The following is a 16,976-nucleotide window of genomic DNA, read 5'->3' as shown; positions in this document are numbered from 1 at the left end:
AGAACTTATACCATTGCCCCTGTGAGGCTGTGAGAACAAGTGATGAGTGAGAACAAAGAAAATAGTAAGAGTAGGAAGGATCCAGAGCTCCACAGACAGACCTGGGCATGGCGGTTGTTATTCGCATGGAGAAAGGCAATACATGCCTTTAGTAGGTAAATACTTTTGTCTTTTGAAAAGGTTGTGTGCAGGGCACCCCTGGGTGGCTCAGTCAGTTAAGCGTCTGCTTCGGCTCAGGTCATGATCCTGGAGTCCCAAGATCGAGTCCCACGTTGGGCTCTCTGCTCAGCGGGGAGTCTGCTTCTCCCTGACTTTCCCCACTCTTGTGCATACGCTGTCTCTCTCTTATTCTCTCTCTTTCAAATAAATAAAATCTTTAAAAAAAGAAAAGGTTGTGTGCAAAGTATACCTCAAAGCCACACTATTAAATCAAAGTTAATAAGAAATGGAAAAAGCATAGGCAGTTGTGCCCATGAGAGCCATCTTCTCGACACTGGCTCCACATTTCCCTATGAGTTTGGGTTTTAGGCACTTCAGAGGCATGGGGATGCCTGGCAAGGTCCTCGAAAAACCCCATAAGACCTGTCACATACAGTTGAGGAGGATCCATCAGAAGCAGGTGGGGAGAAGGCAAAGTAAAAGAGTAGAGGGGGTAAAGGCAATGGATAGGACCCAGCAGTTCTATTCCTAGATATATACCCAAATGAATGGGTACAGAAAGTAGATTAGAGGTTACTGGCTGGAGGGTAGGTGGGAATTAGGAAGTATTGCTTAATGCTTACAGAGTTTCTGTTTGGAGTGATTAAAGTGTTGGATATAGGTAATCATGATGGTTGCACAACATTGTGACAGTATTAAGACCATCGAATGGTACACTTAAAAATGGTTAAGGGGCGCCTGGGTGGCTCAGATAGTGAAGTGTCTGCCTTCGGCTCAGGTCGTGGTCCTAGGGTCCTGGGCTCGAGCCCCACATCGGGCTCCCGGCTCAGCGAGGAGCCTGCTTCTCCCTCTCCCTCTGCCTCTCCCCCTGGTCATGCTCTCTCTGTCTCTCTCTCTGTATCTCAGTGTCTCAAATGAATAAATAAAATATTTTTTAAAAATGGTTAAAATAGGGGTACCTGGGTGGCTCAGTCAGTTAAGCATCCGACTCTTGATTTCAGTTCAGGTCATGACCTCAGGGTTGTGAGATCGAGCCCTGCACAGGCCTCCGTGCTTAGCACAGGATCTGCTTGGGATTCTGTCTCTCCCTATCCCTCTGACCCTCCCCACCTAAAAATGGTTAAAATGGAAAATTTTATATTGTATGTATTTTGCCATAGTTTTTTTAAATGAGCAAAGGATTTGAAATAGACCTTTCTCCAAAGAAGATATAAAATTGGCTAATGAGCACATGAAAAGATACTTGACATCGTTAGTCATCAGGGAAATGCAAATCAAAACCACAATGAGCATGGTGAGAGACCACTTCACACCCACTAGGATGGCTCTAATCAAAAAGATCCTAACAAGTGTTGGTGAGGATGTAGAGAGCAATTGGAACCTTCATACACTGCTGGTCAGAATATAAATTGACACAGCCACTTTGGAAACAGTTAATAGTGCCTCAGAAGATTAAACATAGAGTTACCTTATGACCCAGCAATTCTACTTTCTCCTAGGTACGTACCCAAGAGAAATGAAAACAGATAACCAGGAATGCCTGAGTGGCTCATTCAGTTAAGCGTCTGCCTTCGGCTCAGGTCATGATCCCGGGGTCCTGGGATCAAGTCCCGCATCGGGCTCCCTGCTCCTTGGGAGCCTGCTTCTCCCTCTGCCTGCCACTCCCCCTGCTTGTGCTCCATCTCTCTCTCTCTCTGATTGATAGATAAATAAATAAATAAATAAAATCTTTAAAAAAAGAAACAGATAACCATACAAAAACATGTACGTGAATGTTCGTAGCAGCATTTTTCCTAGTAGCCAAAGGCCAAAACAAACCAAATGTTCATTAACTGATAATAGATGAACTAGAAGTGGTATATTCATACCATGGAATATTATTTGGCAATAAAGAAGTTCGGATAAATGCTACAGCGTGACAGACCTTGAAACATTTTACTAACCAGTCAAAAGATCACATACTGCGTGATTCCATTTATATGAAATGTTCAGAATAAGCAGATCTACAGAGAAACAAGATGGATTAGTGGTTGCCTAGACCTGGGAGGGTTGCGGGGATATGGAAGTAACTGCTAAAGAATATGGCGTTTCTTTTGGGGATGATGAAATATTCTAAAACTGATTATGGCAGTGGTTGCACAACTACGAATACACTAACAGCCACTGATTAGTTAACCAAAAAAAAAAAAAATCACAAGCCTAAAAATAATCTCCCGCAAATTATTTCCCACAAATAACAAGTAAAATGAAGTTAACTTGCCATTAACTTGTTTTTTTTAAATGAAGCATAATTAACATACAGTGTCATATTAATTTCAGGTGTGCAATACAATGATTGAACAGTTCTGTGCATTACTCAGTGCTCATCAAAGGGTACTCTTGATCCCCCTTATGTATTTCACCCGTCCTCCCACTTACCTCCCTTCCGGCAAGGACCAATTTGTTCTCTGTATTTAAGAGTCTGTTTTTGTCTCTTTTTTTGTTAATTTGTTTTGTTTCTGAAATTCCGCATATGAGGGGTGCCTCGGTGGCTGAGTTGGTTAAGCGTCCAACTCTTGATTGCAGCTCAGGTCAAGACCTCAGGGTTACGGGATCAAGGCCCACATCGGGCTCCATGCTGAGCACGGAGTCTGCTTGTCCCTCTCCCTCTGCTCCTACCCCCACTCTCTCTCTCAAATAAATAAATAAATAAAATATTTTTAAAAATTCCGCGTATGAGTGAAATCATATGATATACATCATTAACTAGTTTTTAACATTTTATTGTGGAAATATTCTAATACAGATGGTCCCCAACTTATGATGGTTCACTTTAGGATTTTTCAACTTTACAGTGGTGCAAAAGTGATATACATTCAGTAGCAACTGCACTTTAAATGTTGAATTGGGATCTTTTTTGGGCTAGCAATAGGCAGTAAGATCCTCTGTGATGATGCTGGGCAGCAGCAGGGAGCCTCAGCTCCCAGTCAGCCCCATGAGCACCAAGGTAAACAACCAGTGCATCTGTACCATACAGCCACTCTGTTTTTTCATTTTCAGTACAGTATTCAATAAATTACTTGAGATATTCAACACTTTATTATTAAACAGCCTTTGTGTTAGATGATTTTGCCCAGTTGTAGACTAGCATAAGTGTTCTGAGCACGTTTAAGGTAGGCTAGGCTCACATATGACGTTCAGTAGGTTAGGTGAATTAAACACATTTTCCACTTACAATATTTATTGACTTATGGTATTTTCAACTTACAATGAGTTTATTGGGACATAACCCCATGATAAGTTGAGGAAGATCTGTATATGCAAATGTAAAGAGAATTGTGTCAAGAGTCCCCATGTATTCACAAATCAGCTCCAAAAATTATCAACATTTTATTTTTTTATAAATTTTTTTTAAAGATTTTATTTATTTATTTGACAGAGAGAGACACAGCAAGAGAGGGAACACAAGCAGGGGGAGTGGGGGAGGGAGAAGCAGGCTTCCCGCCAAGCAGGGAGCCCGATGCGGGGCTCAATTCCAGGACCCTGGGATCATGACCTGAGCCGAAGGCAGACGCTTAATGACTGAGCCACCCAGGCGCCCCAACATTTTAGAGGCACTTTAAGAAATTTTTTTCCCCAAGTTGTATTACAAAAACTTTAAACATCACAAAAGTTGAAAGACTGTACAATGAATACCCTTATACCCACCTCCTATATTCTCCCATTAATATTTTACAGAGTAAAAACTTGTCCACCTGGCTATCCTTCTGTCCATCCATCAATTCATTTACTTTTTAATTAATTTCAAAGTAAGTTGCAGACAGCCGTAGTAGACTTCCCCTCAAATACTTCTGTGTGTATATCATTGACCAGCCTTCAAAACTGGTTACTATTCTCTTTGCTCTTTTGTGGTAAAAATTATATAAAATGAAACACAAATTTTAAGCATACTTTCTGTGAATTTTGATGAAAGTATAGGCCTGTATGACTTAAAGCCATTTAAAAAATGTTTTTAATTGCTCAGAGACCTTCCAAATAAATTCTTTTCATAGATTTATTGTATTCTAGTGTTGTTTCTTGTGGAGTTTTCTCTTTTTCCATTAAATCTCTGAGGGGCAGAAATGCCAGTTGCATATTATGAACTATCTATCCATACACCCTGAGCCTTCTTAGTCCTTTGAATGAAAGTTGATTTGGCATTTCACTATAAACGTGTGTTTTAATGTACCTTTTATAATTAACACATCAGAAACTTTGCTCTACCCAAGTCTACACTTTCAGAATACACAGAGTGCCTAGAATGTAATAATTTGTGGGATAAATCAGTGAGTGAAAAATTTTTCACTTTTTTTATTGTGGTATTGCATATATAACAAAATTTCCCATCTTACCCATGTTTAAGTGTACTATTCAGTTGTTACTGGTACATTCACACTGTTGTGCAGCCATGCCACCATCCATCCCTGTAACTCTTCATCTTGTAAAACTGAAATGTTGTACTCATTAAACACTAACTCCCCATTCCCTCCTCCCCCCAGCACCTGGCAACCACTATTCTACATTCTGACTACTCTAAGTACCTCATTGATGTGGAATCACAACAGTATTTGTCTTTCTGTGACTGGCTTATTTCACTTACCCTAATGTCCTCAAGGTTCATCCATGTTGTAGCATCTGTCAGAATTTCCTCTCTTTTTAGAGTTGAATAAAATTTCATTGTACATGTATAACACATTTTGCTTAGCCATACTTCTGTCAGTGGACACTTAGGTTCCTTCCACATTTCAGCAACAATGAATAATGCTGCTATAAACACAGGTGTCACAAATAATCTCTTTAAGACCCTGCCTTCAGTGCTTTGGGATATATACCCAGCAGTGGAATTGCTGATCATATGGTAATTCTATTTTTAATTTTTTGAGGAACTGCCATACTATTTTCTATAGCGGCTATAATTTACATTCCCACCAACAGCTCACTAGGGTTCCAATTTATCCACATCCTCACCAACACTTGTTTTTTTTCTGGTTTCTTTTTTTTTTCATAGTAGCCATCCTAATGGTTGTGAACTGGTATCTCAGTGTAGTTGTGATTTGCGTTTCCCTAATGATCAATGATGTTGAGCATCTTTTCATGTGCTTATTGGCCATCCGTGTATCTTCTTTGGAGAAATATCTATTCAAGTCCTTTGCCCATTGATTTGTGTTGGTTTTTGGGGGTTTTTTTGAATTGTGTTGTTTTTTCGTTGTTGAGTGTTAGGAGATCTGTATATATTCTAGATATGAATCCTTTATCAGTTATATGATTTGCAAATATTTTCTCCCAATCTGTGGGTTGCCTTTTTTCCTCTGTTCATAGTGTCTCTTGATGTACAAATACTTCTTAATTTTCATGAAGTCCAGTTTTTTTCTTTTGTTACCTGTGCCTTTGGTGTTAACTGTGAATGAAATTTTAAACGAGTTGACTCACGGTATATGCAGTATTGTTGTCAGTTTTCTTCTTTCAAAAACAAATCAAGATTTCTTTATCGTGTGGAAAAAAACAATGGGATAGAAAACTCAACACTATCACCTTCCTAAAGAAACACTACCACGTTGTAATAATTAATGAGAATTTATTTGCCTTTTGTCCAATGCAGTCACTACCACAGTCTCTGGGATCCTATAATAAATTTTTATACATTTATGAGAAAAATACAATAACATAGTTTACAAGCGATGACCTGTTTTATGTCACAAGCACTTCTTTTTTTTTTTTAATATAAATGTATAAAAGAAGTTGTGTGATAAAGGAGATCCTTCCATGGAAAAGTTCAGTCCAAACCAAATGACCTCAACATTTTAAAAAATTTTTCGCATAAATACTGATAGCAAGGCCGTCTGCCCAAAGTTCGTTGCACTCCGGGCCCATGACATCGTTTTACAAATCAGATAACATGGAAATAAGATGGACACATTCAGAGAAGACAGAATTCACTAGTGTTTTTGAGGCTGTGGCCTCGCAGTTTGCCTTTTGAACGATGAAATATTAATTGCACATTTTTAAAAATCACCAAGGTTATGCATCTCCCTGGAGTCTAGAAGGTCTTTCATATTTCTTAATTACCAAATCTGGGTTCTGCCGCTCGGCTTTCTCCCTGTTCCTGTTGCATCAAGGGTGCCCTTGCGGTTTCCTCTGAAAAGGAGGATACATTAACATACGAGGTTGGGGGGGTGTGGAAGAAGGGAAAGGTGTTAATTCAGATGTTATGAAACTGTGATAATGCTATTATTTAAGGCACTTATTTGGGTATGTTTATACTTTGTAGTTTTATAAATAAACCCAAGGGGCTCCTCCTGGTTGTCACAATCCTCCTTGAATCTCGTATCCTGTCTGTCTCTTCCTATCCGACAGTAGAATTGATGCCGCTCTAATCCCTGGAAGTTGGGAACTAATGAACTCACTGCTGAGCTGCCGCCACGGAGCTTGGTCCCAAACTATACTGTACTTCACACTCGATTTATTCTCCAGATGGCGAGACTGTGCCGCCCTGCCGCGAGGGACCACCTCTTCCACTGGAGTGTAAAAGTGGACGGATGTTGTTTTCTTTGCAGATTTGATCATTCGGAGCTAGAAACTTGCGAGGATGATTAGTTATTAGCTTTAATGGGTGCCAATTGAACCAACTGCACGCATATTTTCTCCTTTAATTTTGGAGTCTGCAGGTCTTGGCGATGGTTGATTTAGCCGCTTTCTTACGTCACCCGAGCGTGTCTCTTCCCCAGGTGATAAGAACCGGGTCTCTGAAATCAGAGCACGCCTTGGTTCCTGGCCCAGACAGAGGCACATAATACGGTGGCTTATGTATAAGGACAAGTTTATTAGCCACTGGTCCACTGCACTGAGCAGCCTGCGGCACGAAATATCGATTGGCTGCAGGAAGTTTGGTGACACCACTTTTTATTTAGAACAGGGACCAGTGATGATTCTGATTGGTGCCAACTTTCGTTGTGACCTCTGCAGAGTTCACCTCTGGAATCAGACATGCTGTAGAACACACTGTGATAATTAGTCTCTGCAAAGATCTAATGTAACTGTTGAGAAAGGCCTGAATTCCATTATTCTGTTTTTTCCAGGTTGTCGGATTTTAGTGGGACAAGTTCACCCTACATTAAGAAATGCTTACCAAGGCCGTTCTGTAAGACACCCCTTCCCCCCCGCCAAAAAAAGGTCTTTTTTGAGGGACCTCTTTTTGCTTTGATTTCCTCTTCCTTCTTTTGCCAGGGAACATTACCTCCCAATAATCTCAGCAGATCACTTATATAGCCCTTCGGAGAAGGGGGTGTCTGCCAGGCCGTGTCTTACTGATCCTCTGAATGAGACAGAAACTGGAAGGATACGGGGCGCCTGGGTTGCTCAGTCATTAAGCGTCTGCCTTCGGCTCAGGTCATGATCCCAGGGTCCTGGGATCGAGCCCCGTATCGGGCTCCCTGCTCGGCGGGAAGCCTGCTTCTCCCTCTCCCACTCCCCCTGCTTGTGTTCCTGCTCTCGCTGTGTGTCTCTCTCTCTGTCAAATAAATAAATAAAATCTTTAAAAAAAAAGAAATTGGAAGGATAGTTAGGGCCAAACAGAAGCCAAGGAAAAAGAGAGAGTGAAAATGTGAAGGGAGCAAGGTGATGCAAAGGAGAGAGCTGTGAGAAAGAGAGATTGGTATCAAGGAGAGAGGGAGGGAGAGAACAGAATGAACAGAATTTCTTTCTTTTCACAACTGGGCGGATGGTGGCTCTCTCTAGCTGAGCACCCAGAACTAAACTTAATTGTTTCTTAGAAACTGTCTTCCTCTCACCCAACAGATGGTATGGGTGTGTTTGCTAGCACAGTAACATATTTCACCATTAAACACCAAAAAGAAAAAAAGAAAAAATCAACATACTTGTTGGTTGGTGTAAATTTCAGTGAAGATGTCGGATATTTTGGGCTACATAGCAGAGGGATGCATGCTTAGTTTACGTAAATTGCAGCAAGCAACAGCCTGTTAATAAGGATATTGTGTGGCAATATACCTCCAAAGCCATCATCTTTTTTTTGGAAAGGTACAGAATGAGGAAATGGAAAGAGCTTGTTTTCATTCTGAGCCAAAAAAAAAAAAAAAGTCTTAACAAAATGCTGAGGAGTCACTGTTCATTATTATAACATGAAAAGTACTAATCAGATTATGCCTAAAATTGGAATTAGGTACTTCATTTGCAGCCAATTTCACAAGGGTTGAATTTTACTAAGTAAACCGGAATGTGCTGAAACCATGGTAATCTGACTTTAGTTAAAATCCCAAATGGGTTTAGAACACGAGCTTTGAACAAACAGTCCCTTTCTAAATGGAAACAACAAAACAGCTTAGAGGTCAGATTTTGTTCGACACCAACATGAACAATTTAGGAAGTTGACGTTGCCAGGGATTCTGCACCTTGGGCACACACACAGATTAAAATAGAGTGTAGATGATGATTCAAGTAATCCAAGTTTTAAAGTGCCTTTCAGGCTAAATGATCTAGTTCGTTCCTTTCCATTTTCCATTCACTCTGTCCCAGTAGACCCTTGACAAGCCCAACCTGCTACTGAAAGAAATCCTGGAAGTTGAAATATTTACAAGCTGGAGAGCAATCCTGAGTTTGTAGCTGTGCGGGCTACATGGAGCATAACACATTTTAGGTTCTCGGAGGCCATGGATCTAAATGCCCACACTGCCAAAGAGCTGAAGGCATTTCTCTCGACAGCTCTAGATGTCCTTGGAACCATGACACTGAGCTCACTTCCGCTCTTCACCTTCAGGGTTTTCCTAGTTAGTGAATGTAACAAGAAGGCATGGCAGAGCAAGCGGATGAGTTTTATAGCTGTGGAATAGCCAACGGCATGATGTGGAACCAAGCCACTGTTGGCCGCATCATCCTTCACTTTAGCTAGCGTGCGCACTCTCTTGCTTTTGTCTAAGCTTGGCCTAATTATCTGCAGTCAGAGCTCTGTAAATCAGGGCTCCACAGGGCTGTCTTAAACTGGTCTACGTATTCTGTTTCCATCTGACCTGACAACTCTAAGCCACTGTTTCCTCACACTGTTTAACTCAGACCACATTTGGAAGGCTTCCCTGCTCCCACTCGGTCGTAGACCTACATCCGTCTGCTTTAAATCTACTGTCCTGGCTTGTCTTGTTGATTAGACTTAGACCCAATATCGGCTCTCATAATTCTCTTTTTGTCTCCGCTTTGGTTTGCTATTTTCCCAGGTAAGTACTGCTGTTCAAATGGCTGTATATTGTTAAGACTTTTTTTTTAAACCACATTCGTCAGCAGTGAGAAGCTTTAAAGTTTTATTAGTATCATAAAAACCCTTCCCAAATGAAACTACTTTTGATAAGTGTTCATTCTGACAATGAGAATTTGTTGAGGGCTGTTGGCAAGTTGAAGGAATTTGTTTTTGAAACTGAAATTGGCAGGAAGTAATGACCCCAAGTGCTTTCTTTCTCTTGACGCCAACCCCCAGCCCCTCAATACGCTCCTTTCTCTCCCCACCCCCTTCCCCACCTTCAACACCCCAACTCAGAGCCAGTAAATAACATGTTTGGTTTCATACAGTTTTTCTAAGGACAATTCACATACTGAAGCAGGCTTTCAACCTTTCAGCTTTTCTTAACTGTGGAGCACAGACTGTCAAATCAAAGGGAAAAAAAAGTATTTGTTTTCCACTTCATGAAGGGATTTCTTCGTGGCATTATTGCCTTCCATCTGAATAAGTTGGAGCTTTTTTTGTACTGTGGAGTGTCATTTTCCTGTAAGCACCTTCTTAATTGAATGTCAAAATTCAACTCACTTGCAAAAAAAATTTTAAGTGACTAAAAAAACATGACGCATGTGGAAAGAGAAAAACAAATCCTTATTTTTTCCCTAATGTGAATATGCTGACAGATGAGACTACCATTATCCATGTGTTATGTAGTTCCTTATATTTATTAAATGAGAAAATGCAGGTAGAAGACCTAGAACCTTGCCTAGAGCTTAGTAAATGCTCAATAAACGTTACCTATTAGTTATTTTACCCTCGTAGTTGGAAAGCAATGCTAATGAGCGAGAGCACAGTACTATTTAAGAAGTGCACCAGTACGCATGATGGTGGTTGTCATCTCTGTTACAGTCATCTTGAGTGAAGTTTGGAAATCAATCTCTTGTCTGTCAGATTGGACAACTTATTTCAAATACCATTTATTTGCTGGACGGGAAATGTGTAGATACAGTCATGGTGCTCAGACTCTGAATCCACATAGCAGGTCCATGGTCAGTTGGATTGTTTGCTCTCGATGATAAATAAACTTAGGAGATACATTTTATTGACACTGATAGAATGAAGCTCGACTGAGAATAGTAAAAACGCTTGAAGACTTTGATCTGGGCCCAACCGAAAAGTGTGTGAGAGTCAACTCGGTGTCCAGCGGTCTGGCCGAAGAGGACCTGGAGACCCTCCTTCAGTCCCGGGTCCTTCCCTCTAGCCTGATGCTGCCCAAGGTGGAAAGTCCTGAAGAAATCCAGTGGGTGAGTAGCTAATGCTCTGCTTTAATTAAAGGCTCAGGAGCAGCTCTGAAGGAGTAGCAGAAGGGAAGGATTCGGGTGCTGCATATTTTGAAAATACATGCATGGAGCAGAGAGAAAGGGAGATAAAGGAAAGGAGGGAGCCCAAGAAACTGTTCCCTTCACACAAGGAGAGCCCTGGCTTTACCCAGAGTGTTCAGAGGAACAACTCTGCCCTCGGGATGATGAGTCCACTCCCCACTCAGACTTGCGGTTTGGCCAGAACAGCCTCCTCGGAAGCCTCACAGAGCAATCCTTGGTAACTGGCTTGCCCGGGAATTGGATCACTCCTCACGGCCCGCCAGGCCCTAACCTCCACCGGAAGAGCAGTGAAGTAAATGGCTCCCACCCAGGTTCATTTGCAGTCTTCATAGACAGGGAAGGCGCATTAGCCATGAATGAAAAAACGAACCTAGAGGAGGAGAGGGCAAGGTCACTCCTGAGGGCAACTAGAGGAAGAAACAGGAAGCTTTTAACTAGTGGTTTTAATTAGCACAGATATTATTTCCTGAACAGCTCTCTAGTCCGTCCTTTTTTAAATTGGTGACAGGTGTGTGTGTGTTTCATGACAGACTTTTCAGCCAATAAAAACCTGGCATGTCAAATTACTTAAGAAAACTTTGAAATGGGCCTAATTATACTATGATTGTTTTCATTGTTCAAGGAGGGGGAGGCTAGATTTTATTTAGGGGTTGCTATGATTTTGCAGATCTCTGCCGAATAAAATACCTGCCCATTGTGCCGCTCGGGGGCAGAGGGCCTGGGACACGGCTGTGGGCGCAGGTTTTTGATGCCACATCTGGGATTATCTCTAAGGCTGTGGCTGCAAATGCAGCAATACACCGAATAGTTGTACTACCAGAGGAAACTGCTCACCTTTTTCAGGCATGTAGATGCGTCGAATCTGTACTTTCCAGTGCTCTGGCCGCCCGCTCCATGTGGCTACTGAGCGCTTGAAATGTGGCAAGTCCAAATTGAGATGTGCTGTAAGTGTAAAATACACATGGGGTTTTGAAGACTTAGCAGCCCAGTCCCCCAAAAAGAATGTAAATTATCTCAGTTTTTATATTGATCACATGTTGAAATGATTAATATTTCAGGTCTATTGGGTTGAACAAGCATTATTCAAATGAAACTGACCTATTTCATTTTCCTTTTTTAATGTAGCTCCTAGAAAATTCAGAATTACATCTGGCTGCCATTATTTTTTCTGCTGGACAGCTCCGTGTTGGAGTCTTCTTGAAGACCCCATGTTCAAGGACCCATATTTACTTTCTAAACTGGAGTTCTTCTCTCCAAGGTCACCCCTCAGAAGCTGGGAGATACTGGTTACAGTAGGCTACAATCCCCGAGGCCTCCTACCCCATTCGAATGTGTCTTAAATTGATTGAAATGGAATCTGAAGCCACTGTTCCCTTTTGGTTTCATGTTAATGCCTGTTTATCACCGTTACTACCCTTCATTTAAGAGGGGAGGACCCACCCCAGCCTTGAGCTACAGCTTCTGTTCGCTCTTTTAAATCCTTGGATAGAAATAGGATTTCTAGTTAACAGAAGTCTTTTGGGCTGTTTATTTTTTTCCTCTCCGTTTGTATTTATGTGAAGCATAAAACCCAGAGCCTGATGCACAACTGAAAGATGGGCTTCCTTGTTTCCTTTTGTGTGAGAATCTCTTGCCGGCCTTTTGTCGCTAGTGTGGGTTCTTGTTTGACTGGCACGGCTTATTGGACTATAACAAGCGCGACTCTGCCTTCTTTGTCGTGGGACAATTCTCCCACAAATCCCGAACAGTGTGCATTCTTCCAACACACTATTGGGTGTGCACTGGAATTGAAAGAATTGCTGAGCCCTGCTACTTCATCTCCTCCCCAGTCTCTTTGTGATTTTTCCCCTTCTGGTCCTCCACCCCCTCCCCAGCCCCTCCACCTCACTGAAATGAACACTTTACCAGGCCGGAAACATTTAATCGTCTCCTTTTGAAAAAATTAATTGAAACTTCTCCACTAGTTACCTTTTGTGGCAGTACTTAATGCAATTTTTTAAGAAAGAAGGGGAGGAGGAGAAGGAGAATGGGCCAGAATATTTAATTTTTAAATGTCCCTGTTGGCTTAAAAACAGAAGGCATTAGAGATTTTTCTAAGAACAGGAAATATATTGTAAAGTACCTAACTAGTTTTAAACTTTATGATTCTTGTAGTTACAACTGTTATCACAAAGAATGGCGCAAGTAATGTTGCACTTTTTTTGGTGGGTTTTTTTTTTTTTTTAGTGAGGAAAAAAAAGTTCCTCCAGTGCAGATACAACACCAAAACCGCTAATCTTTCACTACCCATTTTCTAGCTTAAATGGGACATAAATTAGGTTTTACTTTCACTTTCCCGTAATATTATACATTTTGTCTCCCTACATTGTAGCCTTCTCTTCTTTCTTGCTATTTTGGTTGAGTTATTCCTTCCCTTGAAAAGTTACTAAGGAGGTGATGATGATGGTGTCTGAGGAAGGGAGGGGCAATGGGAGCAACTGGGAATAATTCTTCATTACTGAAAGCTGTGATTTATTTTAGCCTAATTGTAAAGTTACTGCAAATTGCTCAAAAGCTTTTTAAAGATCCCAGTGATTAGATTTTTTAGGGGGGGGGGTGCTGCACAAGCAAGGAGGGGGCAGCTAAAAGGGGAAATAACACCTCTAATCCTGCTTCTGGTAAATAGGCTGCCAGCTTTTAAAATGAGTTTCCTTTCTATTAGTCAGAATATTATGCTAAGCCTTAAGCATTAGTTTTTTTATGTTGCCATAGCAGCCCTATTCCTGCAGGGTGGTGACCTGCCATGATTACAGTACAAAGCTTATAGGGTCTTGAAACCCCCTTTGAAGATGAAAAGTCTTTGATGGTTTATATTTATGCAAATCTCTTAGATATGATTTACCCAACTGAGACTGAATGGAGAGATGATTAAAATTCCCTTTTCCTTTGATATCCATTAATGGCTGAATATTCCTTAAATTTAAAATGGATATATATGTTTTCATCTTTATTTACAAAAATAGCTTTATCATACCTGTGGTTTTTTTTTTTATCTCCCCACATCTTATTAGATCTAGATAGACATAATAGATTTACAATTTAGAGTGTGGTGGGTTTTTTTTTTTTTCCTTTTGAAAGGGGGGGTGGTGGAGATCTGTGCAAGAGCTTTTGTATGTTTCCAGATGATAGATTTTGGAATTTGGGCTACCCCACTGGCAGTGCAGAGCTAGCTGTGAACTGGTCTCATGGAAAAAATTGGCGAGCTTTGGTCTTCAAAGAATTAAACTTCCTTTTTAAGGTCTTCCTAGGTAAGCTAAAAAATTATGAAGAAAAACCTTCTGAACAAAGGATAATGGTGCTATAATGAATAATATGGGTTCCACGTAGAAGGCTGCTGAACAGTGCCACTGATGTCAGTGCCTGGTCCAAAACAAAAACAGAATGGCAGGTAGAGCAAGACTTCACTGTTTTGGGGGCCTACCATTTGCATTTAACGAAGTGAAGGCTAGAGGTCTTACGTAAATATGTTTTCAAGGAAAGCATTTAAACTCCAGAATCTCTCTTTCCACTTCTAATTCCTAGGCCTCAAATTGCTCCTTTAGGGGAAAAAAAAAATTATAATGCTTGGGGTTTTACTATTTAGTTTGGTGGGAACTTTGTTACCTATTTTCTTTGGTCTTTCCTCCTATTTTTGTTTTGTTTTCATTCTTTCTTGTGTACGAAATAGGCTGGGATATTACTTCCTCAGGCCAAAGACTTAAATACTACTTCTACGTCTACATTTCAGTGATTGTACATTTTTTCCCCTACTAATCACCTATGACACTTTTGATTTTAGTTTTCAGACAAATTTTCCTTCTACTTAAAAGGCCGAAAACTTGAACAACCTATGAATTTAATCCCTTTTGTGGAAACTGCAATGGGTTTGCTCAATTTTAAGGTAAGAGAACATAATGTGACTAATAAGTTAGTATTTTATTTATTACCTAAGGGAACTTTTGTTCTCAATTTTGACATCTACTTAAAAATATTTTTCTAGAAAGATTTATAGGCAAAGTAAACCTTGAGCACCATTTGTTCTCTATAATAATCCAAAGCCAGGCTGTGAGCATCTTAGAAAACAAAAGAAATTGGCTAAATAGCAAAGAAAAACTTCCCAATCCTAAATATTTAAGTGAAATATTTACATATTCCTATTTCAATTAAATAATCACATGTAAACATGTTTTGAATTATTATATTTGTAGATGAAATCTACATGAAAATTTATTTTGTTGCCCTTATGAATTAACTTTCAATTATTCTTTTGTAACAATTGCCTTTTATTGAAAAATTTGCTGGCCTCTTTTTAGCAACATTATCCATCATGTCTAGTATGTAAGACTGCTACTTGTAGGTTAGGATACATCAATAATTTGTAGTATATTATTTCAGTTTGCCACATTAGAACATAAAGTATTTCCTGATATGCATTCAGGAAGATTAGCTGAACCAAGTGTTTGCCAGCATTGTATGGTTACATGCAACAATTTGCCTTAACGATTTCATGGCTAGCTTGTTTTTTCCCCTTTATCACTGATCATTTAAACTGTTTTCCAAAATATGCCTCACATTTCACCTGACTCATGAACATCATTGTAGCACCCTGTCTCAGAAGGCAGGAGGGAAGAAATCCCTAAAAACAAAGAAAAGAGATAGTTGGAAACTGCCCAGAGAGATAATACGTGAGTAAGCGCTCCGAGAGGAAACTTTGAGACCTACTGGACCATGCAGGAGGGGCAGAGTGCATATGTTTGGGGAGCTGCTTCAAGCCTCATGATCAGCGCGTTTACCCCACTAACCACAAATTCTTCCAGCCTGCCCCACAATTCTGAGGTACAATCAAAGCATATCCCTTAGATGTGACTAGATTCATACGATGATTGAATTCTAAACTCCACTGCACCATTTTATTCCATATTGTAAGTCGAAGCATTTACAACCCCTGAAATTAATCAATGTCCTCTCCCGATTCTCAGGTCTTCCCCATCCACATACATTAGCATGCTGAATCTCCACCTTGGTAGATTCAGTTACATCTAGGACAAATGTTATTAATCTTTATTTTCACATCGAAATATGGAAGTTGCTAATGAATACATCTTGGATGACTTGTTGCATTTTTATTTGCCCCTCTGGAGTTGTAGATTTTTGTATTGTATGTCTTTAATCCTGAGACCATTTACTAAGAAATCCTGATCCTAATGCAAATAATCCAATTAATTTGATTTAAAAATTCTTTCCTTCTCTCCTGTGGTTTTATGTTTATTGTTTGAGAGTCTCTTAAAACAAAAACAAATTTTGGAAAAAGAGAAGTAATTTACAGTACGATCAAAATGAGTTAATTCAAAGTTTCTCTAGAAATTAGATGAACTATGATTCGAACATTATAACTATATTAATATAGATTTGTAACTATATTAATGTAATCCATTAAGCAAAGCAAATCTATACAACATATTTATCTTGGACAATATTAAAAGCCTTTCAAAAGGGGTAAATTTAGGCTGCATTTTTAGGACTGCCAGTTTGCTTTAAGCAAACTGTTAAGAGTTGGATCTTTCTGTTACTGAAATCCACCATGCTGCTCCTCTCTAAATTGCGCGTTTCTATGAGATTTGGTTCTGTTCTGCTCTTTTACAGGCCGTGTGTGAAGAAGCACTAAAGACCGGACCTCAAGTGGGTCTTTTTCTAGATGCAGTCATTTTTGGAGGAGAAGACTTTCGAGCCAGCATAGGTATCAAACAAATTTCTCCCTTTTTCAATCTCTGTGTGTGCATGTATCTATCTGTGTGTGTGTGTGTGTGTGTGTGTGTATTTTATCTTTGCCCCTTCCTGAATGGACATTTACATGACAATATATATTTGCCAACCATGACAATGGTTTTTCAGCTGAATGGACAATACTTTCTGATAATTTAGGGCACCTCAGAGCTGTCCTGCTTCCAGAACACTATATTATTACTTCTCTTCATTTATAAAATAATAAAAAGCCTGTTGCAACCTCAGATGTGTTTGGGAATATATGATACCTACTTTGTTCGTAGTGACTATAATATGTGAACAACCTCTCCGTTGCTTATGTTTTCACATCAGTCTGAGGGCTATCTAGGCTTCTAACACAAATTTAAGGCAATTTCACATTTGTTTTAATGAATCATTTTCTACATTAAATGTTGTAT

At 40.0% G+C, this 16,976-nt stretch overlaps 1 protein-coding gene and 1 long non-coding RNA gene across 13 annotated transcripts in view; one reads left to right on the top strand and one right to left on the bottom strand.

The window, feature by feature from the left end:
- The window catches only part of CLYBL (citramalyl-CoA lyase), a 252,294-nt gene that overhangs the window by 202,864 nt on the left and 32,454 nt on the right, over positions 1 to 16,976 (top strand). For 8 of the 10 annotated variants that reach the window (XM_073894348.1, XM_025874641.2, XM_073894347.1 and 5 more), the window contains 3 exons: positions 10,510 to 10,698; positions 14,594 to 14,695; positions 16,438 to 16,531. In XM_073894348.1, coding sequence (XP_073750449.1) covers positions 10,510 to 10,698; positions 14,594 to 14,695; positions 16,438 to 16,531 — 385 coding nt within the window. The remainder of the gene's footprint in view (positions 1 to 10,509; positions 10,699 to 14,593; positions 14,696 to 16,437; positions 16,532 to 16,976) is intronic. The other 2 variants (XM_073894349.1, XM_073894351.1) reach the window with 1 other exon arrangement.
- Positions 11,027 to 16,976, bottom strand: part of LOC141373094 (uncharacterized) — a 79,761-nt gene continuing 73,811 nt past the window's right edge. For all 3 annotated transcript variants that reach the window (XR_012378731.1, XR_012378733.1, XR_012378732.1), the window contains 2 exons: positions 11,611 to 11,718; positions 11,027 to 11,146 (listed from right to left, as the gene is read on the bottom strand). This is a non-coding gene — a long non-coding RNA (uncharacterized lncRNA). The remainder of the gene's footprint in view (positions 11,147 to 11,610; positions 11,719 to 16,976) is intronic.

Source organism: Callorhinus ursinus, unplaced genomic scaffold (genome assembly GCF_003265705.2).
Source record: "Callorhinus ursinus isolate GAN/ISIS: 27379988/994484 unplaced genomic scaffold, GSC_fseal_2.0 scaffold7, whole genome shotgun sequence".
Classification (NCBI taxonomy): domain Eukaryota; kingdom Metazoa; phylum Chordata; class Mammalia; order Carnivora; family Otariidae; genus Callorhinus; species Callorhinus ursinus.
The sequence above is the reverse complement of the archived record's forward strand: the minus strand, read 5'-3'. Positions and strand labels throughout refer to the sequence as shown.